Genomic DNA, 18,826 nt, shown 5'->3' on the forward strand with positions numbered 1-18,826 from the left:
CTGCTGGGTATATTCCCCTTGCAGTTTACATTTGTAAGTGCAGTACTGCAAGTCCATGCACTTATTACAGCTCTTCTGGCTCAACCTTTCAGCAAGGGAACTGCTCAGAACGTAGTGTTGCTTCCACCAGAAATAAGATTAGAATTTTCCTTTCCTTGCCAAGTAGTTTTTCAATTAAAAAAAAAAAGGGGGGGGGGCTTATAAACTAGCAGAAAATAATATAGTATTTTAATTAGGAAAGGGTGTACTAGTACAGATAAAACTCCCCATGCTACTATACATCTCTAGAATTCAGTCCAAACTCACTGTCTCTTAAGAGTTCAGAGATGCTCTGTGCACGTTTCACCTCAAATTTTCCAATCAGCACTAGAAACGTTAAGTTCCAAAATGAAGGAAACCGATTTGCTTGAGGTACTTTTTTTGGGAGTAATTACAATGGATATGCCGGGTCTTGTACGACTGTCACGTCTCGCTAACGAGCATCAATGTGGCTGAACAGCTGCAAGGACAGACTCTGGCTGAGCAGTTCAGCTGCCACGGGCTTATCTGAAACAAATCTGGTTCTGTATCAATATTTATGTCACCTCACCTCTTCACCTGGGCTCCCCAAGCAGGTGAGTGACCGTGAACAAGGACATTGTCCCCATTTTGGTAAAGACTTACATTTAGGAGCATTCTTACTCAGCCTGACTCTGGTTACTGTTTTCACTACCTTGCTTTTCTTTTAAGCCTTTAAAAGAAGATACCTGCTCATTCTGCTTCTCCAAGACTTCCAAGTGCTCAAGTTGAACTTTTTTCAACTGATCCATTTCCTTTGACTGCTTCATTGCCAGCTGTAATCGAGAGAAAATAATTGAGTGGGGAATGTAACACGTTATTAACAAGTAAAATAAAAACTTACTTGAAACATATACACATATATACTGTTGTCCCCCATTTAGATGGCACAAAACATCACAGGAGGCCTATTACATCACCCAAGCTTAAGAAAAGCTATTAATACATTAATAGAGATATATTACACGTATTGCATATAATACCTAGAATTAGCAAACACAAGAATGAATGGTAATTCTGTTAATTTGAAATAGATTCATCTTACATAGATGTTAGGTCTTTCATGCTACACGTTATGTGGAACAAAGCAAAGATAAAATCTACTAGAGCTGGATTCCCAACACAGAGAAATGAAAAAGAATATCCAGAAATAGTGCCCAGTGACTTGGTCAAGGTTATAGTTACCCTTTTTCTCTCTTCCAGGAACTTTTTCGTGTTGCTGCTGTTCAGTTCTCTGACTCGCCTAAAAAAAAATGCAAACATTGTCCATGAAGACTCATTGGAAAAAAATAAATCCAAAAGCTACAGCAGAGCAGAATCCCAAACTCTTAAGGTATATTTTGGGTTTGGATTATCTGTACCATGTGGGACTAGTGGCAAGTTGTACACTCCTAGGGCTACACACCTTTACACTTACATTACCAGCATGACTGAAAACTTGGCTGTTGTGAATGAAGTTTGCTTTTCCCCTCACTCAAGAGTGGTAGACAAAACTTTAAAGAATGTTTAATTCATTTGTGCATCCCTTGCTGCACTCTGCCTTCAATTTGTTTTGGTATATAAAAAGTGCTGCATCTCTTAACAGTGGGAAAAATCACCTGATGATCATACATAACATTACAGCTTATCAATGCTGTTATTCTTAAAGCTGTTACTTAAGAAAAAATATAAGTATACGATTAATATTTACATAAAATACCTAAATGCAAAGTGTCTCTTCCTAAGATTTCTGTCATGAAAGAGGACAAAAATAGTTCAAAGAGGTGAATCAGCCTAATGACAAAGCCTGAAAACCAGAACTGCATTTAGCCTGCTCTCAGATCTGGGAACAGATTTATCTCGGAGTCATTAGTGAGGTCTGACATTAACAAAGCACACAGTTACCACGGGCTCTGACAACTCATCCTCCTGATGAGCTGGGAGTGTGCAACACTCCAGGGACTCAGTTCAGCACGAACAGGTTCAAGCTGATTGACCAAAACAGCCCAGTGCCAAGGAGGGAATGTAAAAGAGGAAAGACTGAGCCAGATGGCAAGCCCAAAGTGAAGGGGAAACCCTGAAGGCTTATGAGACAACATCATGTAGGCTCTGCTTTCACTCCCTTTTCAGTAAGGCCCTCATTTCACTTAAAAAGCAAAAGAGGATAATGCACTTGAAGTACAATCATTAAACCCCTTACAGATGTGTTTCAATATAATTGTGATTAGACCTGCTCTAGTCATTCACAGATGATCAAGGCATTACATTTATTAAAAGGATAAATATAAGAAAAATTATTATTTTTTTCTAAAGCAGTCATCTAAAAATATATTCAGCATAATCGTTAGACCTTGTTTCCATGCATAAAAGCGTGGTTTTAATAGAATTAATCCATGAGTTCCCCTGTCAGCATTTGACAGCATTCTCTCCTCAGGAAGAGAGATCTGATACTTACCTCTCTCTTTCAGCTTTATTTTTGATGGATTTGTCTTGGCTTATGGCTTTGCTGTTCTCCATAGATATTTTAGCCTGGTTGGCACGCATCTCCTTGCTTTCCCTGGGGGAAACCAAAGACAGTCATTAATGCCCAAGATGCAATTGTTGTGGAGGTTGGTTTCCCCTACACTGTGGTTAATTTTGCCCTGGAGGAATTAAGGAAGAGGAAAGAACAAACCACATGAAAACTGCCTTCCTTTGGGTAGACTTTACACAGTTTGAGAAAGCATCCAGAAACCTCCATTTGTTCCAGAGAATAAAATCTGAAAGATCACTTTAAAGCATTTTTACACTTTGAATGCTGTAAAAGGGTATAAAATACTCTCTTTTCTCCCTAGTATACGAGTTGCCTTTATATGAGCAACTATCAGCCACTTAAAAAAACAATTTGACTTCTAGAACTGTGTAAAAAAATTTACAAATCCTGCACTCAGAACATAACAGCAATATCAACAGTAATAATATTTGCTAGTTGTGGTATGAGCTGACAGACTTCCTTTTAAGACTTCTAACTTTAGGAGTGAAAAGAGTCCTTTGGGCCTGAAAAGAGTGGTTTAGCCCACGGTCAGATTTGTGTGTGGTTTCTCCTTCTGGCTCAGTGAACCTTTTAGCCTTTCCTGTGGAACAAGAGAGCCGTAACAGGAGGATGGCAATCCCCTTCCAGGGGTAACGTCCTGAGTGGTGTGGTTTGGCTTGGGAGCTGGAAAACCTCTTCTGTATTCCAGATCTTGACACACTGCAAGCCCAGGCAGGACCTCAGTCTCTTTTTCTGGACACGATCTTAAGTAGAGAGCTCAACAATTATTGTACTAATTAACCCAAAATTCTAAGTATTTCGCATGAAAAGGAGGAGTGTGGCACAGAACAGAGTGCTTAATTTAATGCAATATTGTCATTGAATCTTTTTTAGCTTGGTTTCATCTCTAAAAGACATTAATCATTAAGTAGCATGAGGAAGCTTTGACTTCAATAAAAATTTTAAGCTGTCAAAAATGTAAGAAGTTTGGTGCTTTTTTTTTTTTAATCTCCAAAAGTTCATAAGGTGAAACATTTCCTGGATACAGGTTTAAAAGCAGTGGTATGACAGCAAAAATTAGACTGGGTTCTAAAAAATGTTGTGTTGAGAGCACATTTCATCCCAATAGCACCTTCTCCAACTAAGAGCCTTTATTTTCTATACTGAATTTGAAGTAATTTTCAAGCACAGTGTCTTAAGAGGAGTACTGAAATAATTTATTTTTATTACTGTGCTCAAGGATATGAAAAAAGTTAGTGTAGGTGTTCAAATTGATTTAGCCTGTTTGCATCAGATATAATTTTAGAGTGAAAGAAGTTAAGAGGATTAGAGGACTACTGTGCATCACTGCTGATTGCAAAATGAGGCTTTGGTCATGGAGATGGTTGAAAGAGTCAACACAACTGTTTATTCTGCAGGTATCATCGAGCTCTGAGCTGCACTGCTGATGGGGTCTTTTCTGGGGCTGTTGGGCTTTCACTTGCAAGAAATAAAAGGTATCACTAACAGAAGAAATGAAAAATCTTATCTTCTTTTTAAAATAATCTAGAAGCACTTGTAGATGTAGATGAATCAAGCACTGTTTGATTCTAAAATAGAGCTTCTCAAAGTAAGTTGCAGTGGCCAAGTTCCAGTGTCAGCTCAACCTCCTGGCCTGGGGCTTCAAGTTGGGTCTCCAGTTAAGCAGTAAAAACACCCTCCCTCTCATGGGCAGTGGTGATGCCTGTAGCCAGAGGCAACTGGAAGAAGTAGATAAGCCAGGATGGAAAAGAAAAAAAAAGGATTCTGAAAAATGTGGCATGGCAAGATTTAACTGCTGACTTCCCACTGTGTCACACTGACTGCAACTGTGAAACTTATACAAACATGTCTTTTAAAGAGACACTTTAGGTGTAAGTCTATCCTTGGTATTTATATATATATGTATTTATATTTATATATATATGTGTATATCCTTGGTATTTATATATACGTACGTATTAGGATGTGCATTAACAAGTTATGTCACCAGTATTGTTTGAATGACCAGAAATCTCTTCTTCCATTAAAAAAGTGCCACCACATAATTTTTCTCTCTCTCTCATGTCATTTTATCTGGAGCACATAATGCTTGTGAATAACAGCTCCATGTCCCCAATTTCTGAAATGCTGCAGGATCACCACATCCAGGTGAGTAAAGGTAACAGGCTGAGGAGGTGGGGGGCACAGCAGCCCCAGAGTTCAATAAGCTTCAGGTTTTTAGTAGTGTCTGCTGCCTTCTGCTTTGTTTTTAAATGAGCTCAAAGCACAAACTGTAATTGCTTTTTGTGCTGCACTTGGAAGGAAGGTATCTTACCCTACAGCAGATAACTACATCATTTTAGATTATTGATCCCTCCTCCCAGCCCTGTGCCCTGTGCTGTGATATCCACCTCATTACCCCGGCTCACAGAGAGGGAAGCAGTGAGAACATCATGCTGAGAGCACGGTCCATCTCCCCACATCACCCTCAGAGAGATCCTTTTTTTCCTATGGATACCAGAGCTGCCTCTTGGCTGTTACATACACCTCTACAGACAAATGCATATGTCTTCCTACACACAATATATCGCATTAAAAAGTCTACCAATGATTTAGTGTGAAGTCTTCTGAAATATTCATAGATTCAGACACAGTCTTAAATTTGTTTTAAATGGGAAATTCCCCAGTCTGCACATTTAGGACTTAACCCATAAATTCCCAAACACACTAAATTGCAATGAATAAAGCAGGAAGAATATTGAAGGAAGAATTTATCAGGACGTAGATTTTCAGATCTAGTTCTTAGTAGCTCTGAAAATAGAGCAATACATGGACTGAACACAAATGATTTCTTACAAGAAAACAAGATCCATTGCTAAGAATATAAGAATCATGTACAAGAAATGACAGTGGGCTGCTTAAACAACATAGAGATATAGAAATTCTAAACCTTAAGACTAAAATTAGGAGAAAAAAAGCTTTAAAACATTTAAACTTTGCCTTAGTGTATATGTAACAGCTGCCTGGAATGAGAGCTTCTAGCAAAATTAAAAGAATATGGAAATATGTATAGAAAAGAAAACAAAACCCCCTTACTTCCACAGGGTATATATTAGTAAATTATCTTTTAAGCATTGTGGTGAATAGCAAATAGGATAGAAAAAAAGACCCAAAAAAACCCCCAAGAAGGTGATGTGATTTCCTGGGCTGTGTATGATTTGGAGATACAGAACCAAGGACTGCACCTTCCTCTGGCTAATAACTTTTGAATTATGAATTTGTATTATAATTTAACAATTTTTGGACTTCATATTTGACTGGGAATGTTTTGCAGGACCCTTGAATAGATGGGTTAACACAGAGATTAACATAAAGATGAGCTCACTACCAGCTTTTTGCTGGGACAATTCTCTGTTGGATGGAAAGCTCGCAGGTCCCAGCCTGTGTTCTCTCTGATGCAAAGATAATCTGTTTTTTCACTCAGGAGTTTAAAAAATCCTTCTTCAAATGTGATTTCTTTATTCCTTTCCCCCCCTGCTTTTTATGTGAAAGATTTTGAAGCCACTTACATACAAATCTATATATGTATGTGTATATATGTGTGTGTGTTCCTGTGCTTTTAGGCTGCTTTGGATAACAGATCATAGCATGAAAAAGTGATTCTCTGCTTACTGCCATTTTTAGCACTGTGAATATGATGTGTATTTAATTTTATTTCACTTCAAATGGGCAGGATGGTTAATTACAAAAGCAGCAGTGTCACACAGTATCTTCTGTATTACCAGTGATATTGTATGAAGATAAGACATCAGCCTAATGTAGCTTATCCTGCAGCCCCTTGTTTTTATGATCTCACTTTCCATGGATCTTTCATATAACCACCAGTGCTATAAAACAGGAGTCCACAACTGACAGCAGCTCCAAAGGATATTTCCATATTTGATACTTCTCATTTTCCAGCCTCTGAATTTGAGTTCCAGGGTAAAGTCAATGCAAACTACCATTGCATCTGCTGCCTTTAATGAAGTTCAGATAATCCAAACCAGCTAAGAAGTACATTCCTTCACCTTCCCTAAACCTTGTCTGATCACTTCTTTTACTTCCCCCATGCATTCAGCCCAGTATCTCCGACAGCAGTACAGAGCTGCCAACACAAACAGTAAACCATAACCCAAAGCAGACAACACAAACCACATCATCAGGTAGCACTGCCCTGCTCACCTGTCATGGGAAAACTTCAGCTGCTGGGTTTGTTGTTCATGAGCATTAATCAGCAGTTTCTTCAGTAGTTCACACTGTTGGTTCAAGTGTAGGTCACGGATCTCTTGCTCTTCGGCGCTGTGCGTGTTGATCATCTCGGACCACTCTTTAGTGTGCTGAGCCACGATCTCCTTGACCTGGAGGGGAGTAACAGCAGCTTTGTTAGAGGAGCTCAGATAGGCTGGGAGATCAACTCTTCCTGCTGCTGAAGATGATGTAAAGACAATCACAAAACAGGTTGTAAAGAATGTGGCTAAATTGTGAAAAATGAAGTTACGCTAATGAAGTTGCCTCACAGGGTAGCAAAGCCATCAAGGACATTGCCACTTATTATGAAAACAGATGTAAACTAACCCCTACTATCAGGACACTATTATCTAAAGTGCCCTAAATAGAAAAGCTCTTGACTGTACTACCCTTATTTTAAAACCTCCTCTAACACTGAGTTCATAATAAAATGGTTTCACATTTTTGGTTGCCAAGAAAAAAATACATATTAAAAGTGCTGAACTTAACAATGGAAAAACCTAGTGAGACAGTCTTTCATTTTGTGGAGACAGTTTTACACACACAGTCAGTTTACAGAGAAATCCTGTGTTTAATACAACCTGAAACTGAAGATGGGCTACATATCTTTGTTTGATATTCATTAAGTCAGCGGGGAATCTGACAAGGTTTCTTCTCTTCCTTATCTCCCAAGACTCACAAGAATAATGAGATTAAAGTTTTGGAATGTTCCCAAGAGACAATATTAAGAAGTCTAAATCACCAGAGTTGTTATTATAATAACATATCACACTCAATGATTTTGAAAAGCAGCTAATAGAAAGATATGTTTTATTATCCTTTAATAATTATCTTTGGGTATTTTGACATGCTATCCTACTTTTCCATAGATGGTATAGAAAATATGCTTCCCAATAAACCTATTTTCAGGTAATCATTTCAACTGCTACTATAGTAATTAATAACATCTGGGTCATCTTCTACTAAAGTAAACTTGATCTTTTATATCAAAAATTGCCTCAATATTGCTCAGAAAGTGAAAGACTGATGCCAGTATTTCAGCTCCTCTGAAGGCCCTCTTACACAAAGGCTCACGTTGTCTATTAAATCTGGACCCCTAATGAAAAAAAAAAGGCAAATAATTTTGGAACAGATCAGGGTCACCACTACTTAAAAACCAGCATTTAACTACAGCTAAATAGTGGTCCCATATCAAAACAGGTAGGGCTGGAGGCAGAAGCAGCTGATGGAGAACAACCTGGAGTTTTCTGCAGCTGTCAGAAAACAACAAAAGCATTTTGAGGCAGAAGTTGGTACGACTAATACAGGTCTAAATCATCAGGGTGTTTAAGAGTGAGTGTACCTCCAAAAAAAATGAGCTATGCTTATTTTTGTGCTCGTGGGTAAATGTACTACTAAGCCAGAGCCTGTCAACTATGAAATGATATGAAGGATGTGGAGCAGTCAGTGGGAGTAGTGTTTTTAGTACGATGTTCATGAGGCAGTGCTGCCTTCAGAGCCAGAAAAACAGGAGGATTCAATTTTAAAATCAGTCAAAATAAATGCTTGGATTTTGGTAAGGAAGAGAGACTAATTTTTCACACGGAGTTTTTGAAAGGTTGAGGGGCAGACAACCAGCCCTCCTCTGGCACACACCTAAGGCACTTCGGTTAGCACCAAGTTTCATCCAAGCTCCTTGTATTGCTGATGTGAAAAGGTGAGCAGTTCCAAAGCAGGACTTATCTCCTCTCAACAGTGATCTCATTTGGCTTACCAACCCCCAGAGAGACCTAGAGTGGACTTAGGAGAGCTAAAGGTCATGGCTGAAGTTCTTAGGAAACCTTGTTCCTTATTTATTTTCAATGCAAAGTTTCCAGATGGAGTCAGCTCCATCCATGACTTGAAGGAAAAAAGGGACAGGTAGATGGATCCAAAGTCCTGGGTCTAACTGGGACCAGGGCAGAAGAGGGACCACACACTCAGAAAGCAGAAAGTATAAATTAGAATGTTTGAAAGTACTAATATTTAAAAAAGACAAGTACTATTATACGACTCAGGGAGCAGGCCAAGTGTTTTCCTCCACTGGTTGCTGCTGTGTGACTCTCCCAAACAGTCTGCCACTTAGGACTGTGTTCCAGACTAATTTAAATATTAGGAAGTGCAGGGGATATTAACATATGAGCTTTAATTTCCAGGCACAGTTTCACATCACCCTAAAATGACAGGCAGGCATTCCAGTAAACAAAAAAGTGTGTTCTTCTACTTAAAGCCTCCTTATGCTGTAAAGAAAATGCAAAACAAACTTTGCATAAAAAAAAGAAGCATGATTTAATAAAATAGTGAAACAAATAAATGTATAAATAGTGGAAGCCCTGGTGAAAGCAAGTATTTAGTGACTTAGCTGCAAAGAGTATTTACAGAGCCCAAGTAAATGCACGGAAACAAAGACTCAAGGGCTTGTTGCAAATGAGTAACATGATAATTATTTTTAAATGGTTAATGTTATAAACTACAGAGGAGTGTGAAGGCAGGAATTCTGTATCTCAGGTACACTGATACCAAGAATCATATCTCAAGCTGGAAGGGAACCATAAGGATCATGGATTCCAACCCCCAAAGAGGAACCCTGCAAGGAGACTACAGCAAGTGCTACAGTACCTTCAGTATTTAATCTGAGAAGGAAGTAAGAATCACAAAAACCCCTGCCTCTGTTCATGGACAGATGTGCTAGTGATGTGCTGCTAATTCCAGAATCAGCATGCAGTCTAAGAAACAAAACTTGTTTACGAGTTTTTCCCTAGGGATGTGAGAGAAAGAGAAGCTTTCCTTTAAATTACATATCCACCAAGCCAGGAGTCTCATTTCAGGTACAGCAAGATATAACCTGATGAGAAGGATGTAAGGGATGTGCCAAACACCAGTTAGAAGACTTTAAATTTGACTCAGATTCAGAAGAACTTAGAACTCATGGTCATTAAAACATCTGAAATCCAATTTTGCTGCAGATCTGTGTTACACTTCAAAGTTCAGATGTAGTAAACTCAGAGTACATCCCTGCTTTTCTCCAATTTACTAGCATCACAGTTAAAATTACTATTTCATTTTCACTGGGATGTGCTCTTGTTCTACTACTTTCCACTATTAAAGCAGTGTTGCCTGTCCTAAAGGATAGGAAAAATAATCATTAGCTAACTTCTCTCTTTCCTGTTCTACAGACTCTGTTTGCCAGCCTGTCTTTTCATCTGTTCCTTCACTGGGCCCAAGAGACTAATTAAAGTCTTGATAAGGAACTTTATTTTGCACAGCATATATGCAAGATGTTTGTTTAGTCACTAAGTTCAAGCAGGAATGATCTTTGAAGTAATCTTTCCTTTTTTGCCTTTTCATCCTCTGCCTGCTTGATATTGGGACCCACTTTTCTAATGCAGGGGAGTAATTTGCATTTGCTACGTTAATTGTGTGTGAAGTACACGTTGGGACATTCAGATCTAATTTAAATATTTTATGTCAAACTTGGGCTGGATGTTTCCTCATGACAGGAGGAGTTTTGTTAGATGAAAAGGTCTCTGGTGTTAAAGGTATACATGCATGTTGTGGTACAGAGCTGCACTGGAGGACATGAGCTGTAATTAAAGCTGAATCATGTTCCAATCTGATATCAAAATTAGTGGGCCAAATGCTGTGAAATGCTGAACAACTGTTAATTAATCAAACTCCCAGTATATCAGTGTAATGCATTCAGCATCTCAGAATTTAATCTCATTTAATTGCACCTACATTCATCTAAGATAAAAGTTAATTTCCCTATGGTCTTGGGCACTGTTTTCCAACCTGTTGCTTGCAAACCTTTGAATGATCTCCAGGAATAATTCAAGGGCCCACACAAGGAAATTGAAACAAAAGAAGTCAGTAAATAATCCGGACGATTTTGATGGAACCACAGTGAGCAAGACACTAAAAATCACTAGAGAAAACCAGAAAGGCAGATGACTTACAGAAGAGTTCTTTGGGAATTATCCAATACACAGAAGCTTGGCATTTCAAGTCTTATATTTGAGTCTTACATTTAAGTCTCCTTTCAAAATGTCATCCTAAAACCTGATAGGGGAGTGGACAAAATTCAATCTTTTTTTTTCCCAGATATGGATTAAATCGAAGGGAACCAGTCTGAAAGCAGGATTTTAAAAGGAACACAGCTCAGAAACTGCATATATTTGTGGAAAGGGAGAACATGAGTCACATTTATTGGATTTGGAAGATTAATGAACATTTGGATGTCCCTTGTGTACAAATGACACCTCTTAACTCCAGACTGTGAATGACACAGATGAGAAGCAGGGACCACCGCAAAGAATTTGCTATATAATGTAACTTCAAGTGAGTTTTGGAGCTTATGTCTGGATGATTAGGAGCTAGTGCTCCTCAGAGAGTTTATTTCACTAAGAGATTAATGAATTTTGTATTTTCTGGGTTGCCAACAAATTTGGCTTTATTTAAGGCAACAGTTCTAGACTTTTCATGGGGGAAGAAGATGGGGAGATAAGAGAGCACATTAGGTTTTATCCCTGGGGGCTCGTTATATGTTCAGCTGAGAGGGTAGCAACAAGAAAACCAAGATCTTGTTTAGAAAACCAAGATCTTCTCCACATGAAATAATAAAACCAAAGAATAAAGTTAAAAGAAGACAAGATGAACATTAACTTATTCTAGCCTCAAAGATGTGGCTGTGTTTGTTAGTATTTTCTATACTTGTCTGATTCTTTTCACAGGTTTCAGCTTTCACTGGGGTCAGTCTCCAGTATGCTCTTCTCCCTGGAGATGTTTTGCACATGGATGAGCCTTCTGCTGTCCCTGCCACCCTCTACTCTGGATATCTTTCAGAAACTTGAAAGCATGTCAGCAAGTCATGGATAAAACTTCCAAAGGGAATAGGAAGCCAGAGAACACAGCAGTGGTACAGAAGTACAGAGGAAGCAGCTCTAAGCAACTTGGTGTGAGCCACAAGCTTGAGAACAGCTTTTCCAAATTGATTGGAGTCCCAGAGCACCTTCATTCTCCAGCACCTTGAAGAAAATGAATCAACTATACAATGGGGGGAAAAAAATACTAGAAATAAGAAGGCACTTAGTTCAAGAGCAACTTGGGCTCCTCCTCCCCTAAGAGACAGACCAGCAAATGTTGTCCACAGCGACAACGATGGAAAACGAAAAAGACACTTCTCTATGTATATATTTTTGGAAAGTATTTAGCATCCAAATTTCATATAACACATATTCTCTTTGTTTAGCTAAAACCAACACAAATGACCAGTTTAGCTTCACGAGGAATGAATATGGCACTTTCTTCAATTCAAAACAGCAGGAAATTGATGCTGCTTTTAAAAATTCTTTTAAGAAACACTTTTAGACACTCAATTACTCCCATTCTTTTCAACATGTTATTATTGCTGAAAATCATTCATATGCTTCCAAGAAAATTAACTACCCGTTGGGTCTCAAAATCTCCCTTTCAGCTGTTGCATGTGTTAAAATTGGCTGTTTGCTTACCTTAGATTTGTGATCTGATGTTAGTGTCTGAATTTTAATTTCCGTTTCTTTCTTCAATTCAACACAATTACTTCCCCTAAAAAAAGGAAAATTGCAAATGTGTGCCACAAGTTAAACATCTCCCCATTCAGTCAGCTCTTACTAATTAAAATGTTAATCAAAGTTGAAGTGCTGCAGTGTATTGGAATGAAATTATTTCTTCTGGCAATTTATTCACAACTTACAAAATATTGTTGGATTAATGATCATTCAATTCAAACACCACATGATTAATTCTGGATTGGCCCTGCATTTATTCTATTGCTGAGGATGTGTCAGGCATCTCCATTTATGATACTTGGTTCCTTTTCCAGGCTTAAAATACCTTGCCAAGAAAAAGCAGCTTCTGCCTGAAAACTTCCAAGCATATTCACTGCCTTGCCATGGTTTTATTCTGTTTTAAAAATAATTTTGCTACTTTTATTTCATTTGAGGAAGAGAAAAAAGAAGTCACTTGATTAATTACCTCACAGGGCGATCTGGGAATCCTAAATTTGAACACCTATTGAAAATGTAGGTGTCCCTCTGTGAGAAAACAGAATTGAATGGGTTGCAAAGAAAGTGTTGGACCACACCAACCCACATGGATGAATCCAATCCATTGGATACCTTATATGACTTGGAAAGCAGTGAATCTTTAAGACATCCCTCACTCCTGCAACAAGACTTTGTGTTTGGGTCAAGTGTTAAGGGGGTTGAATACCAGTTTCAAAGCTTGTTTAATGCAGGAGGAGCGTGTGATTCCAAGGAACAGGCTGGCAAAAAGCCTGGAGAAGGCCATCCTGAAGCTCCCCTGTGGGTTAGGAGATGGATTGCTTCTACCTCTCACCCACAGAACTGCCTTCACTAAGCCCAATTACTCGGGCTGTGCACTGGGTGGGACGAAAAACTATTCCACTGCAGCTACAACAGGAATTTCAATTACTGCCTCACCAGAGTCAATATGGTTTTGAAGGCTGACAAGCTCCATCATTAACAATCTTTTTCCAGTGAAGGGTTTTTATAACAGAATACAAAATCACACAGCGTAAGTCTCTGTTATTTTGTCTGGAATAATACAATATATTGAGAGTGGTCTACTTTAACATCACTGTAATATTTCTGTGTCAGATTATCCACTGATGCAAAGTGGTGCAACTCCACTGAGGGGATGGAGCCACGTTCATTTATCACCTGTAGCTGGCCCTAATAAGAACAGTCACTGCTTGACTGCAGAAACATTAATACATGTTTGCTCCAAGAAAGGAGATTTACGAAACTCTCAACAACTTAAAATCCTATTTTTTTATTAAAGTACTGCTAAACTTAGGGAAAATAGCTGAAAATTTTATCATCAAGCAGTACCAGCCAGCCCTTAGTGAAAATAGTAGTGTGGTGTGTCTTCTGTTCCCCAGGGTCACCAGAAGGATTAGTCATTTATTTTCTAGCCATAGCAAGGGAAATTTTGTAGATATTTATAACACTCTTTTGACACTTTAGAAGTAATCTAAAGTCATAAGCAGAGGTTCTGAGCACTGTTACCTCTGCCTGAAAAACAACAGCTGGAAGGAATTTGATTATCCATGTGGGTAGCTGTGATCAGTCTGGCTGTAAGGAATATATGATTTGTCATACACTGTGCCAAAGACTGGTTCTTAGGTAAAGCAAACATATTTTATCCCAAATCAGTCTAATTAGTTCAATCACTGGACTTTCAGAATCCCAGACATCAAAACCACTAGCTAATCCCTTCTCTGGAAACACAGCTTTCAGGATATCTCAAGGCAACTTCCAGCCAGTTTGGACACTGGACATAAGGGAATTGCCTTCAGCTGCAGTGGAAGAGTCCACAGTTAAACCATCAAGTCACAGCTGGGAACAAAGACCCAGGGACAGCGCAGTCCAGGGTCACATATCCCTGCTCACACACACACAGACAGTTTAATTTCTGGACAGTCTGAGTAAATCAGGAGGATCTTCATGTGCCCTCACTCCATTTCAGAGTGGGAACACAAACATACCTAGGCCCATAAGCCTGTCTGATATTTTTAAGCATTTGAAGCGTACGACAGAAATAGCACAGGGAGCAAAATCCTGTCCATCTGTCGGAGAATTAGCATGTGATTAAAAAATTCTACGTTGCTGAACAATTTGCAGTTGACATTTGTCACACCATGTGGCAGAAACAGACCACAAAAAAACTGCACAAGAACAGAAGAGAAAGTCCTCTATACACCTATCAAAAGCCTTTTTGACAGGTGATAACTGTCACTTCCAGAATTAAAGCCTTGAAAACGTTTTACATGCTCTTTTACAACTTTTATTGCTCGCAAAGGTTCCAAAATGACAGCCAAGGAAATGGAGCAGGTCTTGTACTCACTGAACCCAGGACTCTGGATTCATCAGGTCATTTAAGTTCAATAAAATTTTTAAGTCCCAACCAATGTGTTCACTTCTAAGCATGTCCTTTAGTACACTGCACAGTTGGGATGTGCAAAAGTACCTTGCTGAATGGGCTTCCAGGGCTGCATATGCAAAGACCTTGAAGGAAGCCAAAATATTTGGATACAGAATTAAAAAGTGTTTTCACAGAAGGTCTGTGTTGATACTGGTTTTGATTTGGCTGTTAATTAGGTACCAACAGTTATTCTTGTAAAAGTGAAAGAGCCATCAGATGACTGAGAGCTCTGGAGCCCACAGAAAGTATGGAGTCATGGTAAGGAACAGTATTTGCCTTTGTAGTGGATCTGCTTCTGGGGTGGTCATTTCCAATTTTTTTCTTTTTTTTTTTAACTCACTGACAATTTAAAACTATCATAAAGGCTTGGTTTCCATGGAAGAAGTGCTATAACACTAAGAAAAGCTGCTGCAAGTAGCCAATGAAGTGATCTCAAACTGGAATTCGAATTATCAGCTATGTTGGTACTTGTCCCATTTGGGGTTACTCTGGAAAGCATTGTCATCCAGAGCTTCCTATTTACTATTTATTGCACAGAGACAGTCATTACCACCCTTAACTTTCTGACACACCTTCCTTTGCTGTTTTGGTGAGACAGGCAGAGCCACTGGCTTCTTCTCAGTCCAACAGGAACACTGAGATTCTTTAATATCAGAGCACAGGGAAGCCTTTCTTCCCCCACGATAATTATGGTGTAATGTCTATGGATTAGTTCACTGCCACTGTGGTAAATAACCTGACTGTAATTATAAATTCAAGTAATCAATAACCTTCTGCTGTGTTACTCTGAATGAAGTTGAATTAAAGCCACATTAAATTAATCTGTCCTGTAGCTGTCCGCTCTCTCTTTGGAGAAGTAGTAATTTTCCGGAAGAAACTACTTGAATTAAAAATATTTGGGTGCTTACAGTTCTCCTCTCTTGGACAAAAAAGTACAACATGACCTTTTTAAAGAGTTTGTGGGCTTTCAATAATTTAGTGAGGAGAATTCTCCGTACCATGTTTACTTCCGATAATTCTATTTCTGTTCCATTGCAAGTTTACAACACGCACACTCAAAAAACCACCACCATTCCAAATAATTGATATAAAAAGCACTGGTGGAAGAATCCAGTGCCAAACAGGCATCTCTGTTCAGTGTTTAATGAGTGAGTTCGTTGCCAGATGACAACAATATGAAATTAAGACTAACTATCAGGATAGCTGGATATAGAACTAAAGTAATTCCTGCTTGTCTCCATGAAATGCCAGTCACAGGGCAAAAGGTGGAAGGGAGAAACTGCTGCCAGTTTACACCACGGCAGCAAGGCAGCAGCAGGTCCTGCTACTGAATTCCAAATTAGAATTAGACATTTTATTAAAGTCCCCCAGCATCTTCCAGGAACCTTTCTGGGACAAGTAGGAGATTCACACAGATAACATCCCAGGCCATCAGCTACTGCAAATCAAAACATTTTCACTCGAGTCAAAGGAGTAGTACTGATTTATCCTAGCTGAGGATCTGAAGGATTTAAAAAAAAAAAAAAGATATTTTGACTCAACAGCACAGCAAAACTCTATTATTCTAAACCATTCAGGACTTAGAAGCCAGCTTTCCCCCCAAAAATCAAATCTTTGCTACTTTCTGGTCACTAGGGCTATTGAGGACCTTACTCTGCTCTCACTGAACACAACAGTGACGTTCCCTGGGGAGTGCAGTGAGACCAGATCAAACCACAGAGAGAAAACTTCAGGGCAACTCCTTCACTTTTGCTGTTAAAACTCTGATAGCAGAAGACTAGAGAAAGGCAAAGAGAGCACAGCATTTATGGCCTGCTGCTAAAGCCTCCAAGCAGCTCATTCTCAGTTTGATGGAGGATGTTGCTTCAAGGTGCAATCCATTCATTTCAATGAACTTTTTAAGAATTATTTATTCCAGACCACAAAAGCTTAACATTTATTTTAATTCTTAAAAAAAAAATAAATTAAAATAATATCTTACCCCTTCTTCTTGATTGCCTTCTCTAACATTTTCTCGTATGACACCTTTTCTTTGTCATATTGGGCCACTATTTTGTCAATTTGGGTGCAGTGCAACTTCTGCATAGCACTGTGCTCCTGGAAAAAAGTAGGAAAACAATTAGGTTTCTGGATTTTTAATTTTTCATTTTATTGTGGTGTAAAAAATATCAGTGTACCAACAGATAACTCTGACAATGGAATTTAACCTGGTTTAGCCATCTGGTATTAAACATCCCAGATATTTCACCACAAGCATCACGACATTTCTTTGTTTGAAAAATCACGATCTGCAGTGAACCTTAAAAATATGGTATACCCTAAAACAAAATAATGATGGGAAAAAACAATAGTTTTGAATAGATATCCATCTAAATGCAGTGTAAAAAATCCGATTTACAAGCTCAGATCAAAGTTTTTGAACACAAAGGAGAACAAATTTCAACCCACTCCCCTCTTCTTCTACGTATCTTGCACTGAATAAAGTGACAGGTCTTTGGCCACTGCATTTCAAATAGCTAGTTAGTTATGGAAGGGGAGGAAAAAACTTTTCCTATGATAAAAAGATGACTCACTAAAGCATATTAAACACTTGGGTGTGTACACAGACAGTTCCTTTCCACTACAAGACTGTACCAGAAACAAAACACTTCACTTAGTGCTTACATTTACACTTCGTTATTGAACTTGACTTCATAGTCTCCTTTATCAGACCAGCTGCTCATAATGATGCAAATATTTAACTAGCACAGAAAGCACTAAATATTGAATTTACACTACAATAGGAATAACTGTTCATTAATTTATGTTATTTTATTAATATCCAATTGCTCCACATTTTATCTAATCGTGACAAAAAGAACTGCATTAATCAATATGGCCTCTTCCAGGACTTTATTTTGTTCTATAGCTCATTTTGCATCTATTCTGTGCTTGCTATTCTACTGCTCTTTGTTATTATTTTCTATACACCTTTGCCTTATCACTGCTTCTTCCTCTAAAAACACTAATTAAATACTTTTACACTCACTTTTACCAAAACATTAAAGCAAATGTTGCGATGCTCTTAAAAACCTAGTCCTGGGCTGTACCCCAGCACTTCAACATCTGCCAGGCACTTCCCTGGGGAACACACACATCTTCCCAATTTTGTATTTAGAGAGGGGAACTGAATTTTCTGTTCTACAGAGGATTTAAAGGGAAACAAATAAGATTCCGTCAATATTAAAACATTCCAGCTTCACCAGGGAGTATTTACAGTGACTAACCAGGCAGGAAAAAATATGGACAGTGACAAGAATGACATAAACTTGACAGCACCAGCCAGACACAGGTGAAGTGACTGAGAGCATCTCTCAAACCACCCACTCTCCCCTAAATGAGCAGAACTACACAATGCTTGCTCTGAAAGACTAAGCACAAACATTGCAAAGCATGAGACATCTGCCCACTCATGTGACACTCCTCCATAATCTGGAATTCCTACTTTTCCCTCAGGACAACCATCATTTAAGCCTCCTCTCTTTATCACAAACCCCCTGTAATCTTCTGCAGATCCCCTCTACTGCTGTGTACTGCCCAGACACAGCTCCTGTATGTGAAAGGATCTATCCCCCCATTTTCTTCCCTGGTCTTTCCCCCCATCCAGTTCATGGAACATGGATTTGCTTGTGCACGCTATAAACAGAGCTGGAAGAGGAAGATGGGCTGCTAACAACCTCCACATGCAAGGCACAAAGAGGATGAGGAGTCAACTCCCTCCCAGAGGTTCCTTGAATTACAGGACCTTCAAGCCTGAAACACCTTTTAAAATGGGAGAGGTGTCTCATGATTTCCTCAAGTCTGCTGAATTTCCAGTTGGAATTCACACACCTTTTACATAAATATATTCACAAATTACATTTCATTACAAACCAAAGCCACAGTTCTGCCAGGGTTCTCAGAAGCCACTTAATAGATATAAAAAGACTCAAATCACAGAAAGAGTATCCA

The 18,826-nt window shown here is 38.7% G+C and overlaps 1 protein-coding gene across 7 annotated transcripts in view; it reads right to left on the reverse strand.

Moving 5' to 3' along the window:
- The window catches only part of PLCB4 (phospholipase C beta 4), a 194,718-nt gene that overhangs the window by 6,041 nt on the left and 169,851 nt on the right, over positions 1-18,826 (reverse strand). For all 7 annotated transcript variants that reach the window (XM_027693333.1, XM_027693331.1, XM_027693332.1 and 4 more), the window contains 6 exons: positions 16,818-16,933; positions 12,361-12,436; positions 6,770-6,945; positions 2,492-2,593; positions 1,243-1,300; positions 747-833 (listed from right to left, as the gene is read on the reverse strand). In XM_027693333.1, coding sequence (XP_027549134.1) covers positions 747-833; positions 1,243-1,300; positions 2,492-2,593; positions 6,770-6,945; positions 12,361-12,436; positions 16,818-16,933 — 615 coding nt within the window. The remainder of the gene's footprint in view (positions 1-746; positions 834-1,242; positions 1,301-2,491; positions 2,594-6,769; positions 6,946-12,360; positions 12,437-16,817; positions 16,934-18,826) is intronic.

Source organism: Neopelma chrysocephalum, unplaced genomic scaffold (genome assembly GCF_003984885.1).
Source record: "Neopelma chrysocephalum unplaced genomic scaffold, ASM398488v2 Primary Assembly neopelma1_91, whole genome shotgun sequence".
Lineage (NCBI taxonomy): Eukaryota > Metazoa > Chordata > Aves > Passeriformes > Pipridae > Neopelma > Neopelma chrysocephalum.